This window comes from Balaenoptera acutorostrata, chromosome 8, assembly GCF_949987535.1.
Source record: "Balaenoptera acutorostrata chromosome 8, mBalAcu1.1, whole genome shotgun sequence".
Lineage (NCBI taxonomy): Eukaryota > Metazoa > Chordata > Mammalia > Artiodactyla > Balaenopteridae > Balaenoptera > Balaenoptera acutorostrata.
In genome coordinates this window covers 32400848-32414592 of record NC_080071.1, presented here as the reverse complement: position 1 = coordinate 32414592, position 13745 = coordinate 32400848, and the positions used below count along the sequence as shown (strand labels likewise).

Here is a 13745-nt window from a genome sequence, read left to right as displayed (position 1 = left end):
GTATACTAAGGGAGTACCAATGGGAAACGAGAGAGAGAAACTATCAAATATGTAGTTTTAAAAAAAAGACATAACAATTTGATGACCAAATGGTTGTGCTGAGGATAGTGGAAGAAGAGAAAGATAAAAGGAGTCAAAGATTTCTCTGAGGTGTTACACTTTGGTGAATTTAGTACCTTTGAACTAAATAAAGAAGTCAGGAGGAAAAGCAGCTAGTTTTGGAGGAAAGGTGATCCCCGTTTAGTAGGTATGTCTGATTGGGACAGTTCTGGCATATTTTTTATCTTGCAAGGAAAATGAAACGACTTCATTTTTTTCTGCCTTGGAACTACCTTAATTTGCTGTAAATATCAGGAATGTCTATGTGGTTTTGCAGTTCAGCTTTGACATCACACATCAAGCTCTGTGAAGTTACCGCTCTGGTCATTTGGGTGATTTCTTGATAGTCTAGGCTTTTTGAATCTGATTATTTAGCAAGTTGGTGTCCTTTTTTCTTTCTATACACAATATTTTTGGTTTTGTTCCCCTTATATTTGTGGCTTACATTTCTTTGGCCTTATTGAGCTGTGCTTATTTTATCATTAAGGAGGTTAAATGTGACGTATAAAACAAGACTTCCACAGAGTCTCTTGCTTTGTTTTCAAAGGATGCAAGGTGTTGTAAACCGACTGTCCAAGTTACTGAAACCTGGGGGGATGCTGTTATTTCGGGACTATGGAAGATATGATAAGACTCAGCTTCGTTTTAAAAGGGGTAATGGTATATATTCAGTTTGGAGTTATTTTCTTGTGTTTCAAAGAATGCTGTGTTAACATTTCATGTCAATTTTGTTGTTGGTGGTGGTGGTGGTTTTCTTAAGGAATACTAAGTTTCCTTGTCACACTTTTTTTTTTTTTTAGGGCATTGTTTATCTGAAAACTTTTATGTTCGAGGAGATGGTACCAGAGCATATTTCTTTACAAAAGGTATGCTTATCTATAAAAGGAAATAATTAGCCGTAAAAACTTTCCTTGGGTATTATTTGCAGGGAGAAACTCAAAAGCTCTAAAAATGAGGCTTCAAGAATTGAATAAACATTAGATGTCTTTACACTTTAGTGATTATAACTGTTCTATGTAAAAGCTTGAAAATGGCCTTTTTGCCTTTTAATCTTTTTCCAATTTAAAGAATCACTTGTTTCATCCTCATACCCTAACGAAGTTTCCATTTCGGAGGTACTGTTAGCCCAGATATGAAAAAATTGATGACATGCCACAGCCAAAAGAGGGAATGTGATTTTAAGAGTCCATAGAAAATTACTTCTCTCTTGTCAATTTCTCATTTTAAAAAAGCATTTAAAATGAATCCTGCATTGAAGGACTTTCCCCAGACTTATGTGAGTACTTTTACAATGTGCCATTTGGGGTCTCTGCAAACCAACAAAAACTCAGATCTGGGCACCTTTCAAAATATTGAAAGCTGCAACCGTTAGTGTTGTAATCTGTTACACCTGCTGTGTTCAACTGTTTATACTTGGTGTGTTTGTGTGAAATAGAAGAAACCCACTTGGTGTCACGGGTTTCCTTCACCAATTTGTACTAGAGAATGTTTCTTGGTATAAATGAAAATTCAGATTGTCATTCATTCCATTAATGTTCCATTGTTCCTGACTGCCCCTCCCCCCAAGTCACATATCATACATTTGACTGCCATTCTTGTCTCACAGGGGAAGTCCACGATATGTTCTGCAAGGCTGGGTTAAATGAGAAGCAAAATCTGGTCGATCGTCGCTTACAAGTTAATAGGAAAAAAAAAGTGAAAATGCACCGAGTGTGGGTTCAAGGAAAATTCCAGAAACCATTACCCTTCACTTAAAAAAGCTCCAAATTGGTACTTTTACTCTTTTCTCATGGCTGAACTATGTATCATGTTAAGGTACAAACCAGAGGATTACACTATTCAAAGTCTTCTGTAAATCTTTCATTTTTGAAAAGACAGTCAGAAGAAGAGAATTTGTATACCCTGCTGTTTACCGTGGGTGGGCTCTTTTGTGCATTTTAAGCACATGTAAGTGATTTGGAAGAGAGCACAATATTCTGTGTTTTCAAAACTTAATATGCTAAAGCTTGTTTGGATTTATTACATCTTAACCATTTTGTTTGTTCTTTGAGTTTTATAAGCATTCAGTTAAATTACTGATATAAGTCAGATGATTCTGAGAAGCAGAAACCTGCCATTTTTTAGAAGTGAAAAAAACCCATCTACTTTATTTATACATTAGTTGAACACAGTTGAACTCTCCTCCATTGTTAACTGATAGCAGAGAGGCAGCTCACCTTGTTTCCAAGGAAAGTCACAAGACCAAGACAAAAGTATATATTTTTTTGTTTTGTCGTTGTTCGTCCCAAAACTTTTTTTTTCTTTAATTCACAGACTAATGTCTGAAACAGAATTTTAGTTTCTCTTTCTTTTCCTAAAATTGGGGAAGTATGACCAATGCTAATATTATTTTCAGGCTATTCTTAGGTGTACAAGTTGGAAGCCTTCTTTAAGACAACTGTCATACCCAAGAAAATTCTTAAATCGTAGCAGTTAAAAATTTATTTACCGCCTTGCCTCAAAAAAGACATAAATTGGCTTGCAAATTGCACTTGGTAAAAATGGAGTTTCTAAAACTGGTCTGTCATTCATTATACAACATATACTGAGTACTTACGTTGTGCTGAATTATATGGAATAATACAATAAATAAAGACCCAGCTTTGTCTTCTGAGAGCATAAATAGGCTCTAGCTGGCAAAGCAAACTGTGCGCATCCCAAGCCTCTAAATCATGATCTAAGATAATATGTGCGCAAGTACTCAAATAGGGAGCTTATCAGCTAGCTGATATGCTTGATTGATTATGAGCCACAGAAATCTGGAAGACATGGACAATCTCTTGAAAGGACCACCATCGGAATGATCAGTTCCAACTATTTTTCCTTTTTGAACTCACTTAAAATTCAACTTCCTGGAAGAATATGATTGGTCCGATTTGGATCATGGATTCATCTTTTGACAGACTGGGGCAGGACAGGTTATTTGATGGCACCACCAGACTGTATGGAATGGAGGCAAGTTCCTCAAAGGAAAATCAAGACACTGTTATCAAAAAAGAGGGGAGGGGGGCTTCCCTGGTGGCGCAGTGGTTGAGAGTCTGCCTGCCAATGCGCAGGGGACACGGGTTCGAGCCCTGGTCTGGGAAGATCCCACATGCCGCGGAGCGGCTGGGCCCGTGAACCACAACTACTGAGCCTGCGCGTCTGGAGCCTGTGCTCCGCAACGAGAGGCCGCGATAGTGAGAGGCCCGCGCACCGCGATGAAGAGTGGCCCCCACTCGCCGCAACTGGAGAAAGCCCTCGCACAGAAACGAAGACCCAACACAGCCAAAAATAAACATAATAAATAAATAATAAATAAAAATTAAAAAAAAAAAAAAAAAGAGGGGAGGGTTGCTGCCCAGTCACAGACATCGTGTGGTGGTAGCAGTAGTAATAATGGTTCTGAAGAGAGAGAAAGATCAGCTATGGGATGGAAGGGAAAGAATCAGGGTTCTGGGAGGAGGTAGGTCTCAGGCTAGTCCTAGAACATATGCTCTCAGAAGATGGTGAGAAGACAGGTATGTTTGGTGGGGATATTCATGATTCGGAATAGTGGAGAAAAGATGGGGAGGGCGTCAGCTTATAGACAGCCTTGGATAGAGGGTGCATTGGGTTCTAGTCTCTGGACTAGAGCCATCTGAGGTTGGTTTGTTTCTGTTTTATCCTAGCCATGGCGTATTATAAATATATTTAGAGAGATTGATTGAGGAGTCGTCAACAGAATGGAATGCAGTGAGGTCAGAGATCGGGGCAAGGAAAACCACGGAAGGTTTTTGCATACATTTGCCTTGATAACAAGTCCTCAGAAGTACAAGATCAAGGTTTCTGTTTAAACATGCAGTAAATGTAAAAGTCAAAATTTGCCTGAGACTCTTAACTCAGTTGTTTTCCTAATTAAAGTGTATATTTAAAAGCCAAACTAGTAACGAAAGTATTACGTACAGCAAGGGCAGTTAGATAAGTTAATGTTGCTATGGGAACCCCGGCAGATCTTCTTGTGTCTCAATTTAAAAATCATGGCCCAAGGTGGTTTTAAAAACAACAGAAGGTAAAATTATTCCCACATTCTCATACATGTAAATTGTACTGTCTCTCTCTGTCCTAAATAGCAGATTCAAGCCAGCTTCTTGACTGGCACAGTAAAATTCTGCTCCGTGTCTTTCTATAATGTATTACAGCATGTAGTTAACCTTTAGAAACTTCAAAAATACATCAACCAAATTTGGACTGTGAGACACAAACTGGGCTCTTTTGGGCTCTGTCTAGCATAGACCTCCTATTCCACATGGCTGCTCAATGGGCCATTTCTATCAGTGTCTTCTGCTTGTCTGGTCAGTCTTTCTCTCCCTTAGCCTACCTGAATCAACCCCCTACTTAGAGTTTGCTGCCAGACAAAATGTAGATTTTTTTGGCAGAGGAAAAAAAAGAGAAAGACCTGATTTGGAATATTGCCTATAGATATTAAGAAATCACGAAATGTTGCAAATGTATCTGCTTGGGTATTAGTTTAAAATATTTGATAACTTTATGAAATTCTCATTTTTTCCCTCACATCCATGGAGCTAGGACTAGTTAGGCAGAGTTTGATATTTAAAAATTCATCTGCTGAGGGAGCTGAATTTCAAAAGGACTATTTTCTTTCTAACAGAAAAAGATGTGTTCCTTCATTTTATAATACAGAAACAATGAAATATGCTATATTAAAAATGCACCCTCCGTTTTCCTCCATTTATAAAAATTCACTTTTGAACATTTTCCAAATGTAAAAATTCTCACACACATGAAGTACTGTTTCATAAGGTTGTGAGAAAGCCAAGGTAACGGTTTCTATTATTAAAAGTTTTGCATTTCGGTATGACACATTTGTCGTATTGAAACACCCAGTTAATGTTGACTTCTGAGAACTTATTTGCTTTGCTCGTCTCAGTTCCATATGCGTTGTCTCTAAATTATGAACACATCGAGGTTTCCACCATCATGCAGTCTAAATCGTTGCTATACTCACTTGTACGTGAAAATTATTCACCCATATGCGAAGAGCTGCCCTCCGGGGCATCAGGACCACATAAACCGTTCAACATCAGGAAACTTAAATTCTTGCCCCCAGACTCCTATGCTGTATTCCTCTGGTTTTCCAACTCATCAAAGCCAATTTCTGAAGCCAGAATATATCACGCATTATTACTTCTAATTGGTTTTAATGTTTGTTATGCTCCTCACAAGTGCAGATAACTTCACATTTGCATCATTAATAGGCCTTTTTCTGAGCCTCTGCTCCTTCTGCTTTCTGCCTCTGTTAGTCATCAGTAGACATGTTGGTGTGGGTATTCACCTCCCCTCCTTGTGAAAAGTGCATTGTAAAATCTAAAGCACTGAATATATGTGAGGTATTGTTATTAATAACAGCATTTACAGTCTACAAGGCAGCATATAGAGTACTCCAGCAACAGAAACTTTTTCAGTGGTTTTATGAGACCTTGTGAGAAAAACAGTAAAATGCATGGAAAAATATTGCCTGCAAGTCAGACAGGAAGCATGGGTCCTAGTTCCTGTTGAACTGCTTAGCTGCTCTTAATTTACCTCTGAGTGCTAAGTCTTTTATATACTACACTTTTATATACCACATTATTCCTTCATTTAATCCTCAAACTCCTATGAATTAGTTTTTATTGTAACCATTTAACAGATAAGACTGGAGCTCTGAGGTATTGGGTAATTTGCCTAGGATATCACCACGAGTCAGTGGCAGAAACACAGTTTGGGCCCAGAAGTGTCTGATTCCAAAACCTCTAGTCTCATCAGTACACTTTTAATTGACAGACTCAAATGCTGTTCGGGAAAGCTGCTGGAGAAGAAAAAGAGCTCCTGAATCAAGCGGAGAATTATAGCAATGGGTGGGAGTTTGGATCAGATGATCTTCAAGGAGACAGCTCATTCTAGATCCAGTGATTCTATGAAAAAAGTAGGTATACTTATCCACAGTTACAAACTGGGAAGGAAGAGAAGGAAAGGAACGGAGAGGAATGACAAAGCAAAAGCTTGCAGTCAGCTCTTTTCAGCATTCTGCATATGTTTACTTCTGCTCTCGCCCCACCCCCCTCGGGCTTCAGCCTTCCACTTGGCTCCCCTACGAGCACACAGAGCACCCATCACTTGCATACTCCTCACTTAAAGAAAATAAATCAGTCTGTACTTCAAGGGGGTAGGGGGAACCCTCAAAGGGATCAGCTCCAGCATAATCTAAAATATGTGATCAGGGAGTGTCAATAATAAAATGAGTGAAAACATCTTTACTTAAAACACTATGTACAGTAATGCCAATTCAAGCATGACATGTTGAGCATTTCTTGGAATATGGCTTGGGATTTGAGAGGCACAAAGTTACCTGCAGGTTGGCTTTGGTGTAGTTATAAATATAAATAGAAGTAAAATAACAGTTGCATCTTCATTTATAATGAATATATACTGTGGCCTCAAAGCTGCAGAGGAGAGTGGATGCCAAAATCTGTCTTTCATTAACATATGCCTTAAATGACAGGGAAGAGGTGTTAAGACAAAATTACTTTTTCCTCTGCGTATGAGTCAGCAACATGCAGTAACAAGCAAGTAATAATAGTTCTGCGTGTGAGTCCCTACAGAGGGTAAGAAAAACAGCATTAAATTGAAAATGCGAGTTCACCTGCCGGAGGGGCCCAGGTGGCGGTAGAGCACAGCTCCCTTGAGCACCATCCTGAAGTGTCTCAGGGCACAATGACCCCAGCTCTGGCAAGCCAGGTTGGCATGATCTGCATGGAGCACATTAAAACCTCCAGATGGTCAAAGACAGCTCACGCTCAGCTGCTCCCGGAGCTCATCAAAAGCAAGCTACAAGGCACCACCACTGTCCAAGAGTTTAAAACAGCTGCTTTGGGTTCTACGGTGCATGTGGTTTCACAGCCACTTAACCTTTAGTCAGGAACAGCTAGAGGCAGGTGAATGGATAAATACATGTTAACATTACATAAGGAGAAAAAAATAATATTTAGGAGCACATGGACTTTCAAGTAGTCACAAATGGCGTTTAGTTAGCTGTGTCCTTGGCATCCCAGTGATTTATGTCTTTATCTTTGATTTTCTCCAGCAGGTAGGCACTAAGTAGAGCCTGGACTCCAGAAAATATATGCTTTTCTATCAAGTGTTAACTACTAAATTAGGTGAGCTGTTCATTGCCTCCTAAAAAGCCCCGAACATCTCTCCTACTTGGGCTGGTGGGGTTTAGTCCAGGAAAACTATGAGTTTTGTTATCCTTACACAAATTCTTTGGCAGTGTTTTCAACCCGTTGCTCCTTTATGTGACACTTTCTAGTTCACTGCAGAAAAAGAAATTCGTTTTTTTCTTACTTAATCTTTATATATCAATTGTTGGTTGTTTCAGAAAACTTCGGGGAAGGGCAGTCACCCTTCAAGTCTTTTAGCCTTTCTCATTGAGAAAAAGCTCTAAAACTGTGTAACTTCCTAAAATTAATGATGAGATGCTGTTGAGTCTCTTGCATTAGTTTGTTGTTGGTTTTGGTTTTTTTTTTTTAAGTGCTGTGTACTTAACACAAGGAACACTATGCAATTGCTGCCTCATTTCTCTCACCTCCTGCCTTTTGAGAGTAACGTCTTTCTCCTGAGGCTGTCCTGCTGAACAGACCTGATAGCTCTCCATACATTTTTAGTTACGCCGCACTCCCTCAGGTGAGCTGGAATGGCGTCCCCTTAAGCAGCATTTGGAACTTGCACTGAAAGAGAATGGCTGAAATTGCCAGTGTCACATGCCGCATTGAAGCAAGGAAATTTCTGCCTCTAAGGATAATAGCTTTTCTCCTTGCTCATACGTCTTCCTTCACAGCCCTCATTTATTTTAATGTATATATTACACTTTGACTCTCTGGAAGATATTTTTCAAGGTTTTTTTAAAAATCCAAATGAAAGATGAAATTCAGGATCCAGAAAAGCATTTACTCTGTTTATCCCCTCCATGAATGTATTCTTAATCAACCAGTCTTTCTGAGCATTTCTTCATTTGCTGCTTTGTTTCGTAATAGAATACTTGGGCTCTGGAGATTAGTGAGACAAAGACAAAGCTTCATTATAACCATCCTTGTTTTACTCCCTTGTCTTATAGGCTTTCTCTTCCTAACTCACTCTCCAGGTGCTTCTTTCTCTTGCCAAATAGCGCAAGGAAATACTTTTGCAGATCGTTTGTTTACTTTAGAAAAAACACGGATCCAGCCTTTCCCATTCGGGAGTGCTGCTCATTTCCTGACTGGCCTTTAAAATTTGGCTCGGTAGCAACTTGGGGATTTGTTTTCTACCCAGAGTGAAAGGAGCTGGGTGCCTAGCAGCCCCATGCTGGAATGAGAATTAAATTCTGCTCATTCCCTGGATAAGCAAGCTGACGCTTTCCTTGTAGGTTTCTTCCCCCCATTCCTCAAAGCTTTAATGTTTAGTCATTTAGCTTTAGCTTTTTAAAAGACATTTTAATAAGGTTGTCTCTCCTCCAAGTGCATGCAGAAGCTGATCATGGGCACAGGGAAACTCTCAAGAATAAAGAATTCCCTGTTTGCTGGGTTTTACCTACAATGAAAACGATGTACAACACATGCAGTGCTTACCCCTACTGCAGTTCCATTGCCAGTTGCCTGGCCTGGGACAGCAGGAACTGTAACACCCAAGGAATTTGGCTTGAGCCACCTCACTTTCTAAGTCCCCAAGACTGCCAAGTTAATGAAGCTTTGCTTATTACTCAGTTGAACATTTTCTGACTTCGTGTAAGCTTTATAAATCTCGTGCTTTCTTCTCTTTGGCACGTTTACATTAAATTTTATTCTCGTTATGCAACTTTATCTATACTATAGTTATGTTTATATATGAATGTAAGTTACTCTTGATTCATCCTGCCTTGGGGTGTTTATTAATAGTTTGTTATGAAGTGTCAGTAACTTTCCAAAGAGAGTGGCTTTCTAAACCTGGAGCCTATATTTTTATATATTAATGCATTCTTTACATTAAAAGATGTTTAATGTAAAAGGATAGTTGAATGATAAAAATAGAAAACCTTGACTGACAAAGGTCTTAAAGGTCTTAACTACATCGGGGTGGGCATTATCTTTAAGGACTTAATCTATAATATAAAATAATATGGCAAATAACATACCGTATGGGGGGGAGTTACAGACAAAGTTATTGGCATAGACAAGGTCCATTTGAGGAAGCGTACCATGTCAATATGATGACAATGGAATCTAGGGTCAGTCATTCCTCTAAAGCTCAGCCAGACACATACAAACAGTCACCATTAAGAAAGGCTACCAGCAGAAGCGTCTGGCACACTGGCCTAGAGAAAGTAGGCAGTGTTCACAGGCAGAATAGCCAAACACTGTTCCAGTGACCCAAAGAAAAATGCGAGGTCAGAGAAGTTTGTAGCAAGAGTGACTTGAAACTGAACCTCAGAGAACTAGACTGTAAGCTTAAATGCCTCCTAGCCTGGCTCAGGGAGAACCAAAGAAAGAGACTTCACTGAGCCTTGGGAATAGGAAGGCTGCAGAGGCCATGAGCTCTTTTTCTGTTTACCTGAATTATATCACAGAAATAGCCATTAAGACATTTTGTTCTTGATACTTTTTTTTTGGTACTTTTTATTTTTATTTTATTTTATTTTTTTATCTTTGGCTGTGTTGGGTCTTCATTGCTGCACATGGGCTTTCTCTGGTTGCGGCGAGCGGGAGCTACTCTTCGTTGCGGACACGGGCTTCTCATTGCGGTGGCTTCTCTTGTTGTGGAGCACGGGCTCTAGGCATGCGGGCTTCAGTAGTTGTGGCACGCAAGCTCAGTAGCTGTGGCTCGCGGGCTCTAGAGCACAGGCTCAGTAGTTATGGCATACGGGCTTAGTTGCTCTGCGGCATGTGGGATCTTCCCAGACCAGGGCTCGAACCCGTGTCCCCCATTGGCAGGCGGATTCTTAACCACTGCGCCACCAGGGAAGCCCCTTTGGTACTTTTTAGAAGAGCAAAGACTTGCCTTTATCTGATTCTTACTTTTGATTCCAGAGCCCTTGTGTTTGTTTTCTATCATATGTCACAAAGTATGAGTTTATTGATGTTCATAAACCTGGAAAGATGGGGTGCAGCTTTAGGATAAACACGCCCAGAGAGGTGCAGGCAGAAGGGGATACTGGCCAAGCCAGAAGATCGTCCTTATTCCCCAGTGTGACAGAGGAAGGTTTAGCTCCTACTTTGCACAAGAGAACAGATTAGGTATCAATATAATAGAGTTACCAAGTGATTAAGATCTGCTGACCCTCTGCAAGGAAATAAATGGAGGGCAAGTAAAGAATACAGGCCAGAATAGCCTATGAGACAATACCATGATATGCAGTCACCACCATCTGGTGAGGTTTGAGAAGCCCCCCAAAGTATTATTCCTGTGTTCCCTGCCCACATTTTAAACCAACTGAGAGACTGAGTTGCCAACAGATGAAGATTAAAACATGAGCTTAATTACTGATTAAGCTGGTACAGGAGAGAATGGCTCAGGCTGCATGGAAACAGTTGCCCCCAGTACTGAACCCCAGAATCAAGACCCACAGCTGGACAGCCACGAGACTCTACCCATGAGGGGTCTGCCCCTGTAGAGCCTTTTACAGAGTAGCTGGCTTCCAAGAGAGAGTGAAAAAGGACTAGGTTAAACATGCCTAATTCATTTCCCAAATTCACTTTTTAGCTAAGTCACTTCACCTCTCCCAGGAATGAGGAAGACAGGACTGAAGAGACCAGTTGCTGTCCCTCCCCATGGCGAGAAGCAACAGGAGTGGGAATTACCTGAACGTTTTGTAAGTGCTGGGTAAAGCATACCCCACATCTACCGAGACTAGAGCAATGTGGAGTGGACTCGATTTTGTCCTTTTGTCACTTGCTGAGTCATCTGCTCAGCATTTACCTGTAAGCCTGTGGCAGCTTACCTGTAAGCATCTGCCTTAGTGATGGGTGGAATCCGCAGGGTATGCACTGACACTTGTATGTGGTTAGAATACCGGGGACTGCAAACAGAATGAATTTCCAAAGTTACAACCAGTGACTTATTCTAGGAACCCTACTACACTTAAACCTTTACTAGATTGCTAAATAAATGGCCAGGAGGTCTAGTAACTTTGCCAAGCACCACTTCTACATTGACGCACTGTACACCAGCACTTCTCAAACTATCCGAGGTGAAGGACCAGTAGTTGCTTTTTGTTTTGTTTTGCCCGTCTCCAACCTGTCACAGACCAGTACTTTTGTAAAACACAATAAAGATGAATTAGTAGGAAAAAAAAAAAAAAAGATGTACTCTAGTTTCTGGCATTGTTTCCTGGTCTCTGCCCTCTCCCCACAATCTCTCCTTGTTACTGCCCTGTCAGCCAGTGCTTACCAGCTACATGTCAGGCATTGGTCTAGGTTTTGGGAATGAAGGGTTGAACAGGAAAAAGGAAAGGCAGACAAGCCCAAGATTTTTACTAGATTCATCAGTTATAAACTTACTCGGTCTCTCTGCTCACCCTGTCACAGACTGGGAATGAAACAGTTCCCAGACCAGCACCCAGTCTCAACCCACCCCTTGAGCTGCACTGCTCTAAACCACAGGGAGACTTAAAAGCCATGTCACGGTATTTCTCCAGCTTTGCCTCCTGAACCCTGTTGTCTCTCTTCACCTCAGAGTGTACAATGCCAGGGCCTGGGCTCTTGCACCTAGAAATGCTTGGTCCAGGTTCTCAGTGCTTTTGGCTGCTATCCTTTTCATACAATTGTCTGTGTTAAGTACACAAAACCACATCTCACCACCCAGCTGTCACCAGGATTCCTGGTGGTTATTGTTCCTTTTATTTGTTCACTTTTTAAAATGTTGACTTTTTGTGAATATGTGAATCAGTGCAGAATAGTTTCTATGCCAATGTAAAATGGAAAGGGAGATGATTCAGTTCTTTTGTTGAAGTCAAAACTTGTAATTTTTTCCCCCACTCAATAGTGTTTAAATGCTGGATTGATGCCAAACTCAAAGAACATGGAGAACTTGGGGAAAGGCCAGAGACAGATAAACGATTAGTAATGGTTTGTTATAAGGGCCATGATTAGAGGCTGAAGAAAATGTGTTTATTAACCCTAGAAGAAGAGCATGCTAGAAGATGAGAATGATAGCTCCCAGGTAGAAACAGGTAAAAAGGGTTCTCAGAGAAGAAACATGGGGCCCATTTGGATATAAATCCTAGCTTCGCTCCTGCTGGTTGTGTAACCTGAAACAAGACACGTAACATCTCTGAGCCTCAGTAATTGGAGATGATATTGCTTACCTGAAGATTGTTGTAAGGACTGAATGTAATGCACATCAAGTGCAAGACATGATGCCTGGAGATAACTGGTGCTTAATAAGTGGCAATTAATAGTTTTTTTTTAAGAAAGGATGGTGATCAAGTCTATCTTTCTTTAAGGGAGGAGAAATGCACTCTTCCTATAATATACATATTTTAAATTAGCCATAAGAAATTTTCCTAACTATGAAGAGTTAAGTTTTCTTATTTCAAATTATTGCTGTTTTCTTGACTTACATTCAATTCAGTTCAAACATACATTAAGCCTCCATCCACTGTGTGCCAGAAATTGCCAGACACAAGGCTGGAATGAATAAGACTCAGCCCTTGCTCTTTAGATGCCCACAACTTAGGATGGATGCCCATTTGTCTCAGATGTGGTATCTCCTACTTAAATCTCTTGGCTTCAGCTGGCCACTGCCATTCGACCACCATAGTCTACCCAACCCCAGCATATAAATTTGCATCCTAGTTTTTGAGACCCTTTTCAAAGCCCTCCGTGAATAAATCTAGTCATGTACTACCCAGCAAAAGCCAAACAAATCATGTGAAACAAGGTGTAGCCCCTGTGTCACAGACCCTCTTGTGTGTAAGTTCCCTTTTAATAATTCAGCCCATACCTCTACATAGATCACCTCCTGCCACAGCATTTAGGGCTTCCACTTACAATACCTCTCAGCACCATTCTGCATTACCACAACCCATCCAACCTGTCACAATTGAGATGAGGTCTGAGCTGCCTTCAAGAGAGCTGCAAACTCCCGCTATCAGTGCTACAAAGCCCCACCCCACACACCGTTCACCTGAGCTGGTCATCCAAGCAAGAAACCTGGCTCATCTGGCTCATCTCTTGCCACAGTCATCACCTGATCACATAAATTCAAAAACTAGCCCCTGTGGAGCCCAGAAATAAACCTCGGCATACATCCTCAAATGATTTTTGCAGAGGGTGCCAAGACCATCCAATGAGGCAAGGACAGTCTTTCCAACAAATTATGTTGGGAAAACTGAATTTCCACATGCAAAAGAATTAAGTTGAGGACTTCCCTGGTGGTGCAGTGGTTGAGAATCCGCCTGCCAATGCAGGGGACACGGGCTCGAGCCCTGGTCCGGGAAGATCCCATGTGCCGCGGAGCAACTAAGCTCATGAGCCACAACTACTGAGCCTGTGCCCTAGAGCCCGTGCTCCACAGCAGAGAAGCCACCGCAATGAGAAGCTGGCACAGCACAACAAAGAGTAGTAGCCCCTGCTCACCGC

General features: G+C 41.0%; 1 protein-coding gene across 2 annotated transcripts in view; it reads left to right on the top strand.

Moving 5' to 3' along the window:
- Positions 1–5004, top strand: part of METTL8 (methyltransferase 8, tRNA N3-cytidine) — an 83173-nt gene extending 78169 nt beyond the window's left edge. For both annotated transcript variants that reach the window (XM_028166747.2, XM_057551933.1), the window contains exons 9-11: positions 647–753; positions 900–965; positions 1706–5004. In XM_028166747.2, coding sequence (XP_028022548.1) covers positions 647–753; positions 900–965; positions 1706–1854 — 322 coding nt within the window. In that variant the 3' untranslated portion in view covers positions 1855–5004. The remainder of the gene's footprint in view (positions 1–646; positions 754–899; positions 966–1705) is intronic.
- Positions 5005–13745: the final 8741 nt, after the last annotated feature.